The 17,514-nt window shown below is 35.1% G+C and overlaps 2 protein-coding genes across 2 annotated transcripts; both read left to right on the forward strand.

Moving 5' to 3' along the window:
- The first annotated feature begins 502 nt into the window (after positions 1-502).
- On the forward strand, positions 503-4,113 carry LOC149789784 (uncharacterized). The gene has a single exon (XM_089971781.1). The coding sequence runs from the start codon at positions 847-849 to the stop codon at positions 1,762-1,764; it is 918 nt and encodes a 305-aa protein (XP_089827907.1). The 5' UTR covers positions 503-846; the 3' UTR covers positions 1,765-4,113.
- A 7,962-nt stretch (positions 4,114-12,075) lies between these two features.
- Positions 12,076-15,068, forward strand: LOC149789785 (uncharacterized). Its single transcript, XM_089971777.1, has one exon. The coding sequence runs from the start codon at positions 12,376-12,378 to the stop codon at positions 13,768-13,770; it is 1,395 nt and encodes a 464-aa protein (XP_089827903.1). The 5' UTR covers positions 12,076-12,375; the 3' UTR covers positions 13,771-15,068.
- The last annotated feature ends 2,446 nt before the right edge of the window (positions 15,069-17,514 follow it).

The following is a 17,514-nucleotide window of genomic DNA, read 5'->3' on the forward strand; positions in this document are numbered from 1 at the left end:
AATAAATTTACATGATCCTAGAACACGGTAGCGAGTTGGTCTTGATAAAAAAATTTGAATTGAGCAGCAGGGAGGGCGACGCTCTCAACGCGTCACTGATAATCGCGCATTTGTTTTTTAACGATTTTTGTGATCTCCCAGGAAGTCGCATTTTGCGGAAAATACAGGTGAACCAATTAGAGCCGGTTTGCCCTCCCTGCTGCTCTTTCTATCATGGGGTAGAGACACGATTTTCAAAATGATTTAACCATTGACCGAAAGGTAAGATCTGAACAACCTCGAGTCCGTAATTCAACAATAAGTATGTTTCAGGAGTTAACAGTGCACTGTGCAACAATGTACCCAGCAATCTGCACCAAATTTACCAAAATCAATATTTCTTTTTGCCATCAAAATTTAAAACGCATTACAATGTACATTAACGATACTGACTGCGGGCTCGAGGTTATTCGGATCTTTCCTTTCCGTCAATGGTGAAATCCAAGATTTTCCGAATGCAAAACGTCACTTCTAGACGGCATTTGTAAAGACGTCAAAATCAGCAACAATTATTGCATTTTCTCCATTACGTCACAAACTGAACGAAGTGTGCCGAGCTGTTTTGAAAATTTAACTATTCTTGATTACAAATGGCTTAAGTTGGAAATTAACAGACGCAATTAGGATAAACTAGCAGTGTTGGAACTACCGAGGGAGGCGGGAAGTTACTTCCCTTGTGTTATATTGTTACAAGTTATAACCCAAGTCTCTAGGCTTGATTCGTGGACGGATACTCCAAATTTTCTTTGTAACGAACCCGTGTTTCAAGCTGGAGGAAAACCCTTTAAGTGCGAAGTATGTGATAAAATGTTTACTCGTAGTAGAAGTATAAAAGCGCACATGCGCATTCGTGCTGGAGAAAAACCATTTAAATGTGAAGTATGTAATGAAAGCTTTTATCGGAATGGAAATTTAAAACAGCACTTGAGGATTCATACTGGAGAAAAACCTTTTCAGTGTGACATATGTGATGAAAGCTTTACTCGGAATGGAAATTTAAAACGGCACTTGAGGATTCATACTGGAGAAAAACCATTTAAGTGTGAAGTATGTAATGAACGCTTTACTCAGAATGGAAATTTAAAACAGCACTTGAGGATTCATACTGGAGAAAAGCCATTTCAGTGTGAGGTATGTGATGAAAGCTTTACTCGGAACAGCATCTTAAAACGGCACATGAGGATTCATACTGGAGAAAAACCATTTAAGTGTGAAGTTTGTGATGACCGTTTTACTCAGAATGGAAGTTTAAAACAGCACCTGAGGATTCATACTGGAGAAAAACCATTTAAGTGTGAAGTATGTGATAAAATGTTTACTTGTAGTATAAACATTAAAGAGCACATGCGCATTCATACTGGAGAAAAACCATTTAAGTGCGAGGTATGTGATAAAAGCTTTACTCAGAATGGAAATTTAAAACTGCACATGAGGATTCACACTGGAGAAAAACCATTTAAGTGTGAAGTATGTGATGAAAGCTTTACTCGGAATGGAAATTTAAAACAACACTTAAGGATTCATACTGGGGAAAAACCATTTATGTGTGAAGTATGTGATGAAAGCTTTACTCAGAATGGAAATTTAAAACAGCACTTGAGGATTCATACTGGAGAAAAACCATTTAAGTGCAAAGTATGTGATGAAAGCTTTACTCAGAATGGAAGTTTAAAACAGCACTTGAGGATTCATACTAGAGAAAAAACATTTAAATGTGAAACGTGACAAAATCTTTATTCGGAATGGAATTTTAAAACAGCACTTGAGGATTCATACTGGAGAAAAACCATTTAACTCTAATGTTGCTAACAATTACAAAACATACACTTATCAATCATCAGCATAATTATTCATCACTAATATCATGTGATATGAAACGACATTGAAACATTGTAATATTGAGCTTGATATAACATGAAATACTTTAGAATATATATCTCGTCAATATTCATTAGTGTAGTTCTGTTGACATCTATTTTCACAAGTCTATTAAACATTCAAGTTCAAAATTAATTTGTAAATATCATTACAAACTTTATTGCTCTGAAGAAAATTTCTTAATTAGTAAATGATTAAATGTCTAGCATTCTTGTTTGAACTCAGTTTACGATTTAATTTACCACATGATCTTACAGTCTGAGTGGCAGCTTGGAAGGCAAGATAATTTCCATTGATACTGTACTTACCTTTGACGCTTTCGATTGCTCCGTGGCCTAAGTGTTAGAGCTTTGGCCACGGATGCGAGAAATCACAGGTTCGAACCCTGGCCAAGTCACAGCAAAGCTTATAAAAATGGCACTTCCAGATGACTCTCTTGGCGCTCAGCATTAAAAGGTTAATGTTAGGGCTGGTCAGCCTGGTGTTAAAGGATAATGTGACTGGGTGTGACATGATGCTACATTATTGTGGAATGACGCCCTAGTGTTAACCTTCACTATAACTGTTGTTCTGCAGACACTAACAATTTTTTTAAAGCAAATTTAAAATCAAAATCACACACATACACACACACTCCTTCCAAATGAAAAAGTGTGGAAATGGCGACTATAAAAATATTATGTTCAAACAATTTTATGTCCATGATGGGTAATGCATTTCATGCATATGATGGATATTTAATTTACTCTTATTAGCATGTTCATCTAGAAATTCGTGATCATAAGTTATTCTCCTGTTAAGGCATATTATTTGTGTTAAAAGTTTCCAAGCCAATAAAATATCACACCTAAACAAATATTATGTTTCCTTTTATAATTTATCTGCATATTAGTTTCCTGATAGGCCAGCTATTAGATGTCAATTATTTCACAATCTAACAAGTAAACAAGATTCTTCTTACTTGTAAGAATCGAAAAAATTTTTGAGCTAACATAAATGTTTTAATATCTATCATTGCTCTCTCTTTTAGACTCTCAGTAAGATAACCTCCCTTTTAATTCTATCTACTTTAGATTTCCTTATATTTTTAAAAAATATTTCATTCCATTCACCAGTGCCATTTTCAGAGGGTTTTGTAAGAAGGCGAATCAATGGTTTAAATTTGGAATCACTATGGTTTTTAAACTGTCATTTGACCAAATTTGTGTTAGGATTTGTTTTGCCCAATTCCTCAAACAGACATGTTTTTCTTTTGTGTTATTATTACAAAATTGGCCTATATCATTGAAGTGGACAGAAAACTTTTACCTAAGAGAGTAGATTCATTATCTCATTGCAGTTTTAATCTGTGATGAAAGGTTTCTTATCTGTATTTCTTTCTTTCTATCTAGGCTGCTTTTGTTTTGATAATATTGAGTTTTAGGTCCATGAGTCCTGCAAATAAATATAACACATCAACAGAAAAGTTAAGAAATTAGAAAGACCCATGCAGAATTAACTTGATATTATCCGCAAAATATTATAATAGCATACCATTTATGTAAATGTTAAAAAAAGACACAAAGATGGTGGGTTTCCCTGTCTACAATCTCTGAAATAATTGGACATAAGACATTCTGACATACACCTGAAGAGATATTACAAACCACATTTTTACCTTTTGTCTTGTCATCAGTCCATTAAAGTCTGAAACAGAGGTTAGGACATTATCATGGAATTTCCATCAGACAGAATCACAAGATCAAAATGAATTAATACAGTGATACCTGATTCTTCAGTAATATCATAAATAATCATATTTTGCCCAATATATAATCCATCAATTAAAAAAGTTTATTTCATTTAAGACAAACTTCTCTAATAATACTGAACTGATTTGTTATAATTTAATTTTCCTCTTTAATTATTGTAATAGATTATATCACATAAATTAATCAGCAAAAAATATCTACTTGGTTTCCCCTCCCACTCCTATTTTTGATCAAATGAAACTTTCTTGAACTTGACTTTGCCTATCATGTCTAATTCATTCTTGTGTTAATCAAATAACTCTTAATAGTCTTAGACAGCATTTTCAGCAGAAATGTTACTCTCTTAATTCTGTTTTTCATGCAGTAGTACTTTTGTTCACATTTTAGCTTTTTTATTTTTTATATGACAGATATAAAATGCATTTCCAATAAAAGAGTAAGTAGAATGAACAAATCTGATATTTTATGATTTATATCAGTGTTTGACATATTCAAAATTTCTATTATATTCTAATGAAGCATATTGAAATGATATGCTCTAAATTGGATTTTTAATTCCAGTTACACATTTAGTGTCTTCAATAAGGTTGTTATTTTGTTTCCACAAACCCCTACCTCTGATAAGGTTGTTCGAGCATAGTCTGCCATAAAAAAGGAAAAACTGCATTTTCTGTTTAGAAGCATGCTGCACTGTTTTATAATCAAACAAAATAAGTGGCAAGATCGGTTACTTGCATACGACGTTCTCATGCCACACAATGTTTTCTTGTATCTGTCAGTTTGACCTCCAGTCTGTGAAAGATATTTCGGTGATCAAGTCCCATAACTGTGTAAAACAAAATGATTTAGTCTAGTACAAAATCCTCTTCCACAATTCATATTCGATATATTTGGGACTAAGTGGGTGGAAAAATTTTTTGTGAACATATGTAGCACTGCAATTGCAGATTTATCAGAAACTCTCTTGGCCTTCAACCGTTTTGTGAAATAGTCCATGAAAACCAGGAGGTAGCAATTACCTGAAAATATATTGTAAGATATGAAAATAAATGGGACCAGAGTTGAAATATATTTTTAGACTTTTAAGGAGAAACTTCACCTTAATGCAATATTTCTGCCTTGTTTAATGCAAGGGCATAAATGGCATAAAAAGTAAAGGCATAAAATGTAAAGATCACACAAGAAGCTTGTTTGAATGGTACCCATTAGGTATGGTTCAGTGCCATGTTATATGCCTAGTGGTTATTTGGTTGTAATCTACCGATTGATTTTGATTCGATATTTGGCCAACTGTGGTATACTCGCAACTGTGCAAGAGCGATCTCGCTTACTGGAATCACAGTTGGAAAATTAATACTGAATTCAGGGTTTGTTGAGCTTGTCGATATTGTTGTTTTATCGGCGCTGTGTTCGCGGTTATCTGCTTAAGTAGTTAGGTCATTACTGTTTTCACTTTCTTTCAAATGGCGGTTTTCTGAATCAATTACTTCATTGTATATCTTAACCACTTTGGTAAATTCGAAATCTGATATTGTTGTGTCATTGAGGCTGGATGATATCAGTGATGATAATTTAGAATATGCTGCTGTTGCCGTATGCAACCACGTAGAATACTTGTGCAATTCTGTATTTGTGCACGTGGATATCTTTTTCGCAATAATATTAAAAACACCTGCAACTGCTGCTGATGAAGAAAAACATAATGTTGCTACTGTTATCGGAGTCAGCGCTGACAATACTATGCCGGTGGACGCAACTAACATCAACACTGAATAAACTACAACATCAATGGCAAGTGCACACCGCTTGTATTTTTGTGCTTTCACTGTATACTTATCAATGATGGTTTTTAACGCCGATTGCCATTCACATACTTGATCATATCTATATTGTTGAACACTTAACTCTGTTCGCTCTATAATTATTTTACGCAGTTACCGATTGAGGCGCCTCAGCAACAAATTCCAGACACCGCTAGTAAGATGTTGCAGTTAATTTCTTATCAGCTGCATCCAGTATAAATGTCTCTTTGGTTCAGTTATTTAATATAACAGACACAACCCCAGAAAACTTATTGGTTGAATGCCGCCAGGGATATGTAGTGTATATACTAAATTTTGCTGGACTGAACATAAATATTAGACAGCCTGTACACACCAGTAACTGTTGCGGTATGTTTGATAGTATTATTTTGCTGCGACCATGTTGCGAACCCAAATGACATTGTGTATACTACATTGTTATTTTGCACTGGAGTTACTCCCAGAGAAATTTTAATCAGACTAATTTTGTTAACAATATCAGGAATTCCAGTTGTGTGTTCAAGTGTAATCTTAATTGTATCAATGATCGTCTTGATATCAGAGTGTTTTATGTCAGTGGTGAGCGGAGTACCAAAGAAATCATCTGTGGTTTTATTGAGCTTTTGAAACTTTCTACGAAGATTTGTGAACATACTCACATGAACGTCATACTCGGCTTGCGACGTGGCTAATTTATTATCTATGGTGCTGTAGCTGGCATCTACATATCTTTTTGTTGCCGCATCTTCGTCAGATATTAGATCTCTTAAAACCATTATTTTGTTTCCATTCATGCTAAGTTCGTCTGTCATTATGTCGCCATTATTTTTTAAATGATTAGCAGCACTTTTTGCAATTTCATCTCTAATAGTTGTAAACGATATACTTGAATCTCTGATTCTACCGCCGTCAGTAAACACAGGGATGTTATCTGTGACCGCACAGAGTACTCGTCAAACTATATCTTTCCATTTGATGTTGATGGGATTTAGCCTGCCATATCGGTCCTAAAAAACAACAACCTCATCTCGGTCAACTTCAATCATTAAGATCGTCTTTTGTCATGTATTTTGATAAATCTATGTCATATGTTTTTTTACTCACATGGGGATTTCATAGATTTCCAACGCTGACTTGTATAATCGTGCACAGCTTTGTGAAGTGGTAATGACGATTTCGATAAAGACTCGAGCACCGCAATTGCTTCACGGTCGTATATTGGCGGATCAGTTAATTTTTGTGTTGGTAGCATTGAATAACAAATTGGAATTGTTGACTGCGCAACATACTTGATAAATTCCTGCGTCGGAGATAACCCATATGAGTCGAAATAAACAATTCCACGGGGGTCAATTGCATATGATACCGAGTGAGTTCCAGGTCCAGTGCTGTTATCAAGATTAATAATACCTGTTTCAGTGTTGCTTGGTTGTTGTGGTAATTGATCTTGCATAAAAATACCTCTGAAGTTTTTTATTTTGAGTTCTTTAGCCGCATCGATTAAATCAAAATTTGACATTGGTGTAAAACCCCAACTGTGAGTTCAACGTAGATAAGTTCACAGACGTCTTAGACCTTTTCCTAGATAAGTTCCTGAAAGTCTTAATCCCTTTCCCGTTGCTTTTTTTTAATGCCATTCCAGCAGCGGTTCCAACAGCACCTAACGCAGCAGCTTTTGCAACAGCTGGAGCAGCAGCAGCTATCAATGCTGGTATTGCCGTGAGAAGTGGGAATATTCCTCCCGTCTTAACCATGTTGTTGATAGCACCAGCAGAAAGTTTAAATCGTATTCCAGTCTTGGATTGTTTAACGTCATTGAGATGTTTAAGTTGGCGCACTGTCAATGACAGTTTATTTTCACAGCCTGCGATTTGATTTTGCTTTAGCGTTATTGTGGTCCCACATTTTTTCACTGATACAGATTGTAATTTCTTGTTCTGACCATGAGTCAGACTAACACTAGTATGATGGTAATACATTTTTATAAAATACTCGTGTTTCTAAATAATGTGGATTAAAGATTTTCCACTGGTGCATTAACGACTCTCCATTGACCACTTCCACCTTCAAGTAACATTGCTTTGACACTAAGTATAACCGCGATTACTTTGTAATCAGCACCAGCTGTATTTGTTCTGGCGTTGAAGTGTATATCAACGACAGACTGTTTGGATAAATCAAGATGTTCCAGTGAAAAGTAATGAATCGGATAGTTTTCTAAAATCCAGCTGTGAGATCAGCAAACCAGTATCTACGTTTTGATCCCGTCCCATAAACATCATTAATCGATGGTATACACGTGCTATATGATTTTATTTATAATTCAGTCGTATATTTACTGTTGGTTCTTGTTTTGGTCGAATATCATATGGGAGTGATTGTCGAATTTAATCGATTATAATTCTGAAAAGAAACAAATATATGTCGTGGTGCATAAACATTTTTCTGTGATGCAATATGCCATGTAAATTCCCCGTTAATGTTACTTTGAGTACTATCTGTGGCTGTTGTCAACCAGGACCACAGAGACTTACCACCTGTGTCCAGGAAAGAAAGTAATCGCTGTTCTTCAGCAAGCGATGGAGTCAGTACCGGCATCCACAATGAAAGTTGTCAAAACTACTTTACCAGCATCAGTTCCAACAGGCATCCAGAGCGCGTTGTTGTCGGTATCCCTTCTCACAAAAGCAACTGCGTGATTTGCTCCAGAGATAACTTTTCTATCATTTCTGCAAAATCCTAAGATATGCGATAGGGGAATCGCGCATGAAAAATTTCTACGATTTCCATCCAACATTGATCAACGTGTTGCAAACCCTAAGATGAAATTCGGATTACCATTTATGACCACCGTCTCCACATCAGCGTCAGCATTTCCTACAAAATTTCTTGGTCGTCTTATATTATACAGTTTGCTGTCTGGGAGATCAAAATTGTCTTTCATAAACATTGTGGGACCTGTTGATTTTGTATAATCATCAGAATATCTTGCGAGTCTTATTATTGTTGTAGCAACGCCAACATTTTGCTTGAATCGTTTCGATGTTGTCTCAAACAATCAAATAACTAGAGCTCTCAAACAGCGCCATGATGCCGTTGTTGACAAAGCCAACTTGATCGTCTGCGTCGTATAGTGAATCATCTGTTTTTAAAATTTCACCTTCTACCTCAATAAAAGCCTCGGCGGGTAAAAAGTATCTGCTGAAATCGTGGACTTGTAATTCAATTCTTCCCGTTCGTTGGGTACGCGTGCGTTATAAGAATAAAATTGATAATCACGTTCACTTTCGTCCTTAAGGACAGGTGCGTCCATGTCTAACGCTGTGTCGGATATGCGCTTAAACATTTTTATTATAATTATTTTCGTCTAACACGTGAATAGATTCTTCGGGAAACTCCACTTCCTGATATTAAAATTAAAATATTATACCCTGCTTCACCGAGTCCATGATCTGCCAGCGCTGCCATTTTCTGATTTGCAGGTTGATTTATTATTTTACTGACATTTGCAGGCATAACTTCAGTACTTGGTAATTTCACTAATTGTGGTCGGACCGCTTGCTGTCTGCGTATTAATAATGCTTATCTTTCTTTGATTGCCGAGAACGCCGTACCAGCAACATTGACGACTGTACCAGGAGCTTTTTCACCAACAACATCAGTAGCTTTCACTGATAATTGTTTTGCAACAGACGCTACTTTTGGAGCTAACCTTCTGAATAATCCCTGAACAACATCACCAAGCCCATTTCCGTAAATCGCTCTGTAGATTGGTGATCGTGAGTTTACTGCTCTGACCATTACAGGTCCACGCTGACTATTGTGCATGATCATCTTATTTTACTTGCCATTTATTTAATCACTGTGATAGTCGTCAACGAGATCATCAATAAGTTCTCGCTAAACGCCAATATCCATGATACCACCTGTGAATGATCGCTGACAAATATCAGCTGCTTCATTGTTGAGGTTGTGATTTGTATTGTTTTACTCTTTCTTTATCAAGTCTTCGTATTTCTTTCATAAAACTCCCAAATTTTGGATCATCATTTCTGACTTGTTTTTTGTTGAAATATACACGATACATCCACCTGATGAAAGTATCATTGTTTACGGTAGCATACTTTGGTTTTAAAATTTTGTCTTTTTGAGCTATACTTTCCAATGTCATTACAGGTAAATATTTTTCCTCAAGTTGCTCGATAACATCTTCGTTAAATTTTGCAATCAGTTCAATATTTTCTCTTCTTACTTTAGGTTTAGGTGCAAGTTTTATTTTCACGTCGGGGGCTTCTGTACGAATTTTGCCAATGCCTTCAAGTATTTCTTCATCGACAGGTGGAGGTTGAGCTGCAGCTATTTCAATTGGAAGTGCTCGTAAAATCTTTTTTGTTTTCTTAGTTCTCGCTGATATTTTTTCAGCTTATTCAGCGGTCTGTTTTGATACTGGAAGAAGATCCTCCTTAATAGCCCTTACGACTTTTTCAGTAACTTTAGTAACAGGTTTAAATAACTGTTCTGTACCTTTTGCGTATTCAAATTGTGCTTCTTGCCGTTCTTGTAGGTTTTTTTCTGAAAGAATCTCTCACGGGGAGAAATTTCTTAATTGTTTCTAGTTGCTCTCGAGCTAACCGGGAAGTACAAGATTCCTGATGAACCATTATTTGATATAACAAGTTCTAATTAGTAGCAGCAGAGAGGGTGAAGCCTCATACTTGGCACTCAGTTTGTAATCATTTTTTTATGATTTGTTTTTGCGATTTCAAGGAAGGCGTATTTTTGCGAATAACAAGTAAATCAATTAGAGGCTGTTCGCCCTCTCTGCTGCTGGATCGGTGAAGGGACCATTAATATTTTCCTGTTGTTCGGACAAGTTATCTGAAAAACTGGAATAACAGTACATGATTGGACAGATACCTTTACACATGCTCCATGACAGACATAAAAACACAAGATGTAAGTTAAGCAAAACGAAAAACAACATATTTTAGTTATTTAAATAATTTTTTATGACATCAAGTAGAGAAACAAATTGATAGCTAAGTTTTCTACATTCATTTTATGCTAAAAGTTATAACTGCTTTATCCTAACAATTATAACATATTATCTAGAAGTAGAAGTACCACCATACCTTCTTCTCCGAAGCTTTCCAAAATCTAGCGTCCCGGGTTTTGATCGTAATATTTCAAAAAGTCTGTCAATTACAACACATCCACCGCTTGTGATCTTAATCTATTTGTTATTTGCACAGATATTTTTAGAACACTTATTTCTGAATATAGCTTTTGGCAAACAGACAAAGGAAATAGTTGAAAATTTAAACCAACGTTTCTTTCAAGTACATAAGGTGGTAGGGTCCAGTTTCGTAAATTGGCCCCTGGCAAATTTCTTAACATAAGGCTATGGTGTGACTTTTTCAGCTATTATTGTTTACTATTTATAGATATGGATATATTTGTGAACTAGGTGTTTCGGGCTTGTGTTCTTGAAACTGATGTCAGGCATGTACACCTTCTATAGTTACTCTGCAGTATGTTGATAGTGAAATACCAATAGTCGGCTAGGAAGGAGAGCTAGCCTCCCATAGCAGTAGACACGTGGGTTCAAGGCAAGTAGAGTATCTAAAAAACGGCTTGGATGACAACTATTCTGAATTGTATCAAACTATTTAGGAGACAATGTTTTTCAAAATTTTCATCCAGGGAAAGAGCTTGTGTTTGCACTGTGAGCACCACATGCTGTCAATAATAATAATAATAATAATGAGGACTTTGTATAGCGCCTAATCTTTAGAAGCTCTAAGCGCTTTACAACTTTAGACAACACCTATAAGATAAGAAACATAATAATATTATTTCAAAAACAAACAACATGAAATTAGAAAAACATTATAAATAATATTTTAAAAAAAAACATGCTGAGAATATTTCAGGTAGGAAACATTATTAGATCTTTAAGTTTGTTCTTGCTGTCGAAATAAGTGAGTTTTAAGAGCCCTCTTGAATGTGATCACTGTAGCTTTGTGTCTAAGTTCATTGGGCAATTCATTCCACATTGCTGGGTCCTGGTATGCAAAAGAACGCTGTCCATATGACTTTGTTTTCATACTTGGAATAATGAGTATACGATTGTCAGAAGAGGAGCGTAAGTATCTTGCTGGTGTGGACACATGGGTGAGGTCAGATAGGTATGTTGGACTAGAGTCCGACAGTGAAATGTAGCACAGAGAACAAATTGTGTGTTTGATTCTGGATCAAATGTAGGGTACGGAGCAGCGGGGAGGTGGTAAATGGCCTTTGGATGTGAAAAATGCATGCATAAAATAGGGGTTGGGGTGCATAAACTTCTGCTATGAACTGCCTTTGACTTATCTGGTCAAGTGAATACTATTCTTATGCTTTGTTTTAATAAAGGTATCTAAAAATATGGACCTTTTTGACCTCACTTGTGTATTTGATTTTTTATGATTTTTATATACAAGGTCGCTGATTGCGGTATTACATTTGTTCATAAAAACTGGCCCCTGCCCCCTAAGCGGCTTTGCAAGTCAACTTCCTGCAAACGAGCCAATGAGAATCCTGAGCTTTATCCGGTGCTATACCTGTAGCACTAGTCTTACAGTGTTGGTTTTGTTTGACGCCCACAACATAAATATCAGCGTCACGGTCTTACATGTATAAACTACTCTAGCTCAAGACTGGAGTAAAACCATTTAAGTGTGAAATATGTGATAAAAGGTTTACTGGTATGTAGAATTATAGAAGAGCACATGCGCATTCAAACTGGAGAAAAACCATTTAAATGTGAAGTATGTGATGATAGCTTTTCTCATAATCGAAATTTAAAATAACACGGGAGGATTCATACTGGAGAAAAACCATTTAAGTGCGAAGTATGTGATAAAATGTTTACTTGTAGTATAAGTATAAACGAGCACATGCACATTCATGCTGGAGAAAAACCATTTAAATGTGAAGTATGTAATGAAAGTTTTACTCAGAATGGAAATTTAAAACAGCACATGAGGATTCATACTGGAGAAAAACTATTTAAGTTTGAGGTATGTGATGAAAGCTTTACTCAGGACAGAAATTTAAAACAACACATGAGGATTCAGGCAGGAGAAAAACCATTTAAGTGTGAAGTATGTGATAAAAGCTTTACTCTGAAGAGAACTTTAAAACGGCACATGATGATTCATAATGGAGAAAAAACATACAAATGTGAAGTGTGTGACAAAATGTTCAGTTGCAGCAGATATTTAAAGCAACACACGAGGAGTCATACTGGAGAGAAACCATTTAAGTGTGAAGTATGTGATGACAGTTTTACTCACAGCAGCACTTTAAAACAGCACTTGAGGATTCATACTGGAGAAAAACCATTTAAATGTGAAGTATGTGATGAAAGCTTTTCTCGTAATGAAAATTTAAATCAGCACTTGAGGATTCATACTGGAGAAAAACCATTTAAATGTGAAGTATGTGATGAAAGCTTTTCTCGTAATGGAAATTTAAAACAACACATGAGGATTCATGCGGGAGAGAAACCATTTAAGTGTGAAGTATGTGATAAAAGCTTTACTCAGAAGAGAACATTAAAAGTGCATATGAGGATGCATACTGGAGAAAAACCATACAAGTGTGAAGTATGTGACAAAATGTTCAGTTGCAGCAGATATTTAAAGCAACACATGAGGAGTCATACTGGAGAAAAACCATTTAAGTGTGAAGTGTGTGATGAAAGTTTTACTCACAACAGCACTTTAAAACAACACTTGAGGATTCATACTGGAGAAAAACCATTTAAGTGTGAAGTATGTGATGAAAGCTTTTCTCGTAATGAAATTTTAAATCAGCACTTGAGGATTCATACTGGAGAAAAACCATTTAAGTGTGAGATATGTGATGAAAGTTTTAATCACAACAGCACTTTAAAACATCACTTGAGGATTCATACTGGAGAAAAACCATTTAAGTGTGAAGTATGTGATAAAATGTTTACTTGTAGTAGAAGTATAAAAGAGCACATGCACATTCATACCGGGGAAACACCATTTAAATATGAAGTATGTGATGAAAGCTTTATTCAAAATGGAAATTTAAAATGGCACATGAGGATCCATGCGGGAGAAAAAACATTTAAGTGTGAAGTATGTGATAAAAGCTTTACACAGAACAGAAATTTAAAACGGCACATAATGATTCATACTGGAGAAAAACCATACAAGTGTGAAGCATGTGACAAAATGTTCAGTTGCAGCAGATATTTAAAGCAACACAAGAGGATTCATACTTGAGAAAAACCATTTTACGTGTGAAGTATGTGATGAAAATTTTGCTTAGAATGGAACTTTAAAAAAGCACTTGAGAATTCATACTGGAGAAAAACCATACTAATGTGAAGTGTATGCTAAAATGTTTAGTTGCCGTGAAAATTAAAAATTTCGCAAGAGGATTTATACTAGAGAGAAACAATTCATCTGAAGTATGTGATGAGACGTTTAATCAGTTTACATGTTTAAAAATGCACATGAGGATACATATTGGAGAAAAGCCATAAAAAATGTGAAATGTGTCATTAAATGTTTCAGCACAGCCGACAATTAAAACCACCTGCGGAAACATAATGGAGAAAAACCATATAAGTGTGAAATGTGTAACAAAATGTTCAGTTGCCGCAGATATTGAAGGAAGCACACAAGGATACATACTAGAGAAAAACCAATTAAGTGTGAAGTATGTTGTCAAATTTTTAGACCAGAAATTTAAAATGGCACATAGGCATTGATGATGGAGAAAGCCATTTACGCAAAAAGTGTGTGATAAAATGTTTAATCACAGTGGCTATTTAAAACACATGAGCATTCGTTCTGGATGATATACATTTAAGTCTAATGTTGTGTACATATGTTAAGTAACCAATTATGAAATACTTAGTGATATATTACTTTTGATTCCACATTTAAAAACAATAACTCATTTTCATATAATAATACACTTTTCAAAGAAGATTTGTCTTAGTTTTATTCATTAACGTCTTTTTCAATGTAAATGAACCCTTTCTATGTTGTCTTCACATGATTCAGAAGGGATGGTCCTGGCTTTTAAAAGGCTGTTGCCAAAAGAATCTCCAATCTCAATATTTTGCCAGCAACTTTCAAAAAATGTTGCCAGATCAAGTAGTGAATATTTTTCCAAGTCTATTAATGAGATAGGCAATGAAAATTGAAAAAGATGGGATAGTTATTGCTTTATTGACAACAAGCAATACAGCATAATATTACAAAGTAAATCATTGCATGGCTGTTTTGTACTAGTTCCATAGTCTTTGCATCCTGTATCACCGTTAGTGCATATGATGACCATTGTCACCTGAAAGAAATGCATTATAAAAAATATATGAGTCAGTCTACTTTTTTGACATCTACAGTCTCTCTCTGTCTGTTTTTAAAAAAAATTAGAAACATCAGGTATTAAGCAAATCTATATTATGTGCACCATTTTCCAAACAATATTTTTGTAAGGAACTTATGTTTGTACTTTGCAATGTAAGATAAGTGATGTAAAATGCCACTGTCGATTTCATGCATTCAGGAATTGTATGCCCCCCCCCCCCCCCCTTTTTTTATGGCTAGCTTCACAAAGTACATCTCAATCAACCAGGAGTTCAGAAATTTATTTTTGCAGTGCTTTACATGCTTTGCTTGTAGTGAATTGCTTCCTAAATCAAAAGAATGATCACCGAATGCTGTATATTTTTTCTCAACAAGCAAACTTGGATCTCCATTCCCACCAATGAAACATGAGTCAACATTAATGTACAGTATATTTAAGCACTAATTACCATCATTAAATTAAAAGAAGGAATGAAGAAACATATCAAAGAGCATATATGCCCCCCCGCCAACTCATTCGAAATAAATGTTATATTAGGAAGCAGTGTTATATGCATATACGAGCTAAGAATAAGCAAATACAGTGGGATATAAAATGTGGGAAATAGTTATCAAATGTATGGTAGCTTGAAATCACATTTGAACTGTTAACATAAATTCACACCCATTTTAGGCATTGGTAGTTCTAACAGAAAAGGACATTGTTTATTTGTCAATCAATTACAAGTGCTTTCACTCACTGTAGAACAGGCGGTTTCTTTGAAGTATGTTGAAGAGGTGTGAGTCTAACCTTTAGCTATTGTGAAGTTTGGGCACAGCTAACCAGAATATGAAATGGGTGCATGTTGGGAAGGTGGGTGAATAACAGACTCCACAGGGAGAAATGGTGTATCCATTGAGATTTTCATGTGTATTAGACCCAGAAAACGATGCTTAAATATGCCACAAAAATCTTCCCGATGGTTGGTCCCATTCTGTGTGTTTTTGGATTCAATCTCCCAACTTGGTTTTTGAAAGGATTTATTTTTTGCAAGACAGGCTAGAATAACTAAATTTATTCAATTACTCTTTTAATTATTTGGAAATCTTTCTGTACATTTGAAACTTCAACACAAAAGGGTCATTTTTTGTTGGAACGTATATGGATATCTTGAACTATTGGAATTGAAAGGACTTTTACGAAATAGGAATTAAGTTTACCATGCTGTAAGTTAATTTAAATATTTCACTCCAGTATTTTGAGAAATGAATTATTTACAATTATGCAAAACTTGTTCATATTGCTATTTCTTGTTGCGTAGTTTAAGTCCTTGAAGTCGTAACATGGGTATGATGGCAAAAGGAAAAGATCAATGAGCAAAATTAACAAATTACTTACCTCACCTGGATTCGTGTTTGTTAACAAACTTCTTCCAACTATCACAACCAATTGTAAATGAATTCACAACTTGTGCCTTGATACATATATCACAGAACATCTCTTTTAACTTTATATCATATCTCAGCCACAGATGCCCAAGTTTCCAGCTGTCAAGAAATTTTCAGGAACTTCTGACCTGTTCATCATGATGTGGTGTTGCACTTTAAGCATTACTACCATCACTACATGTGTCAGGTATAAACATCAGGATCAGTGACTGTGTTGTCTGATGAATTTGCACTAAATCCAGATGCTGTTAATTTTGTTAACTTACTCATAGGATGAAATAATGAACACACGATGGTAAACTTTTGTTTCCCTATGTTAAACTTTTGTTTACCCATGGTAAAGTTGCACTGTTGACAGTATATTTTTCCACTGCCTGTATCTCATCTTGTTTGACGATGCCAAATATGGAGATGCAGCAAACAACACCTGGATTACAGGTCCATCCCAAAACTCATTCATATTTTCCGATACAAATGCAGTAACCTATAAATGTATGCTACCCTTAGAAAAATGTATACGTATTCTGTAGAATATTTATTGGTTACTGCATTTGTATGGGAAAATATGAACGAGTTTTGGGATGGAATACTGCACGACCTTGGGAGTGCAGTATATCCTTCCGACAAAACGAGTTCATATTTTCCCATACAAATGCAGTAACCTTTTTATTTTATGCTCAAGGAAGATGTAATTGCACTAGGAATATAGTCAAAATTACAGTACAATTTTCGAAATGTGTAATCGACTTGATTATCAAGCTTGAGAACTCATGACATGGCTCATGTAATTCGGATTTGCAGAACTAAGAAAGTACATTCTGAGGAAATTCTGGATGTAAAACTATATTTTTTTGCCATTCATATTACCAGCTAAAGGAGACAGCTTATGACTTTATAGCTTGCATGTTATTTGTAGGTACCAAGCAATTTTATGAAATCTGGTGTCTATCGCAAAATCTGAAACAATGTATCAAAAGGTTAACGTGGAATATAGCAAATCAGTTGGTATGTTGCAGTCAACAAAACACCTGCTTTTGTTCATTCAGAAACAAATTTAATCAACCAAAATGTATTGTGTGTACTATGCGAATGTACATGATTTGTTTACAAATTAGTTCCTAACACACTATTGGGCACATGTGTCCAGCGTGTGGGTACAATATGAAAGTGTGCAGTATCGTAAAATATTGAACGATTCTGATAATGTAAAGTTAACGG

This window comes from Sinohyriopsis cumingii, chromosome 10 (assembly GCF_028554795.1).
Source record: "Sinohyriopsis cumingii isolate HCF-2022 chromosome 10, ASM2855479v2, whole genome shotgun sequence".
NCBI classification, from domain to species: domain Eukaryota; kingdom Metazoa; phylum Mollusca; class Bivalvia; order Unionida; family Unionidae; genus Sinohyriopsis; species Sinohyriopsis cumingii.

What these genes read in the sequence shown, in the direction of transcription:
- LOC149789785 (XM_089971777.1), top strand. Translation starts at nt 12,376, where the DNA reads ATGTTTACTTGTAGTATAAGTATAAACGAGCACATGCACATTCATGCT.
- LOC149789784 (XM_089971781.1), top strand. Translation starts at nt 847, where the DNA reads ATGTTTACTCGTAGTAGAAGTATAAAAGCGCACATGCGCATTCGTGCT.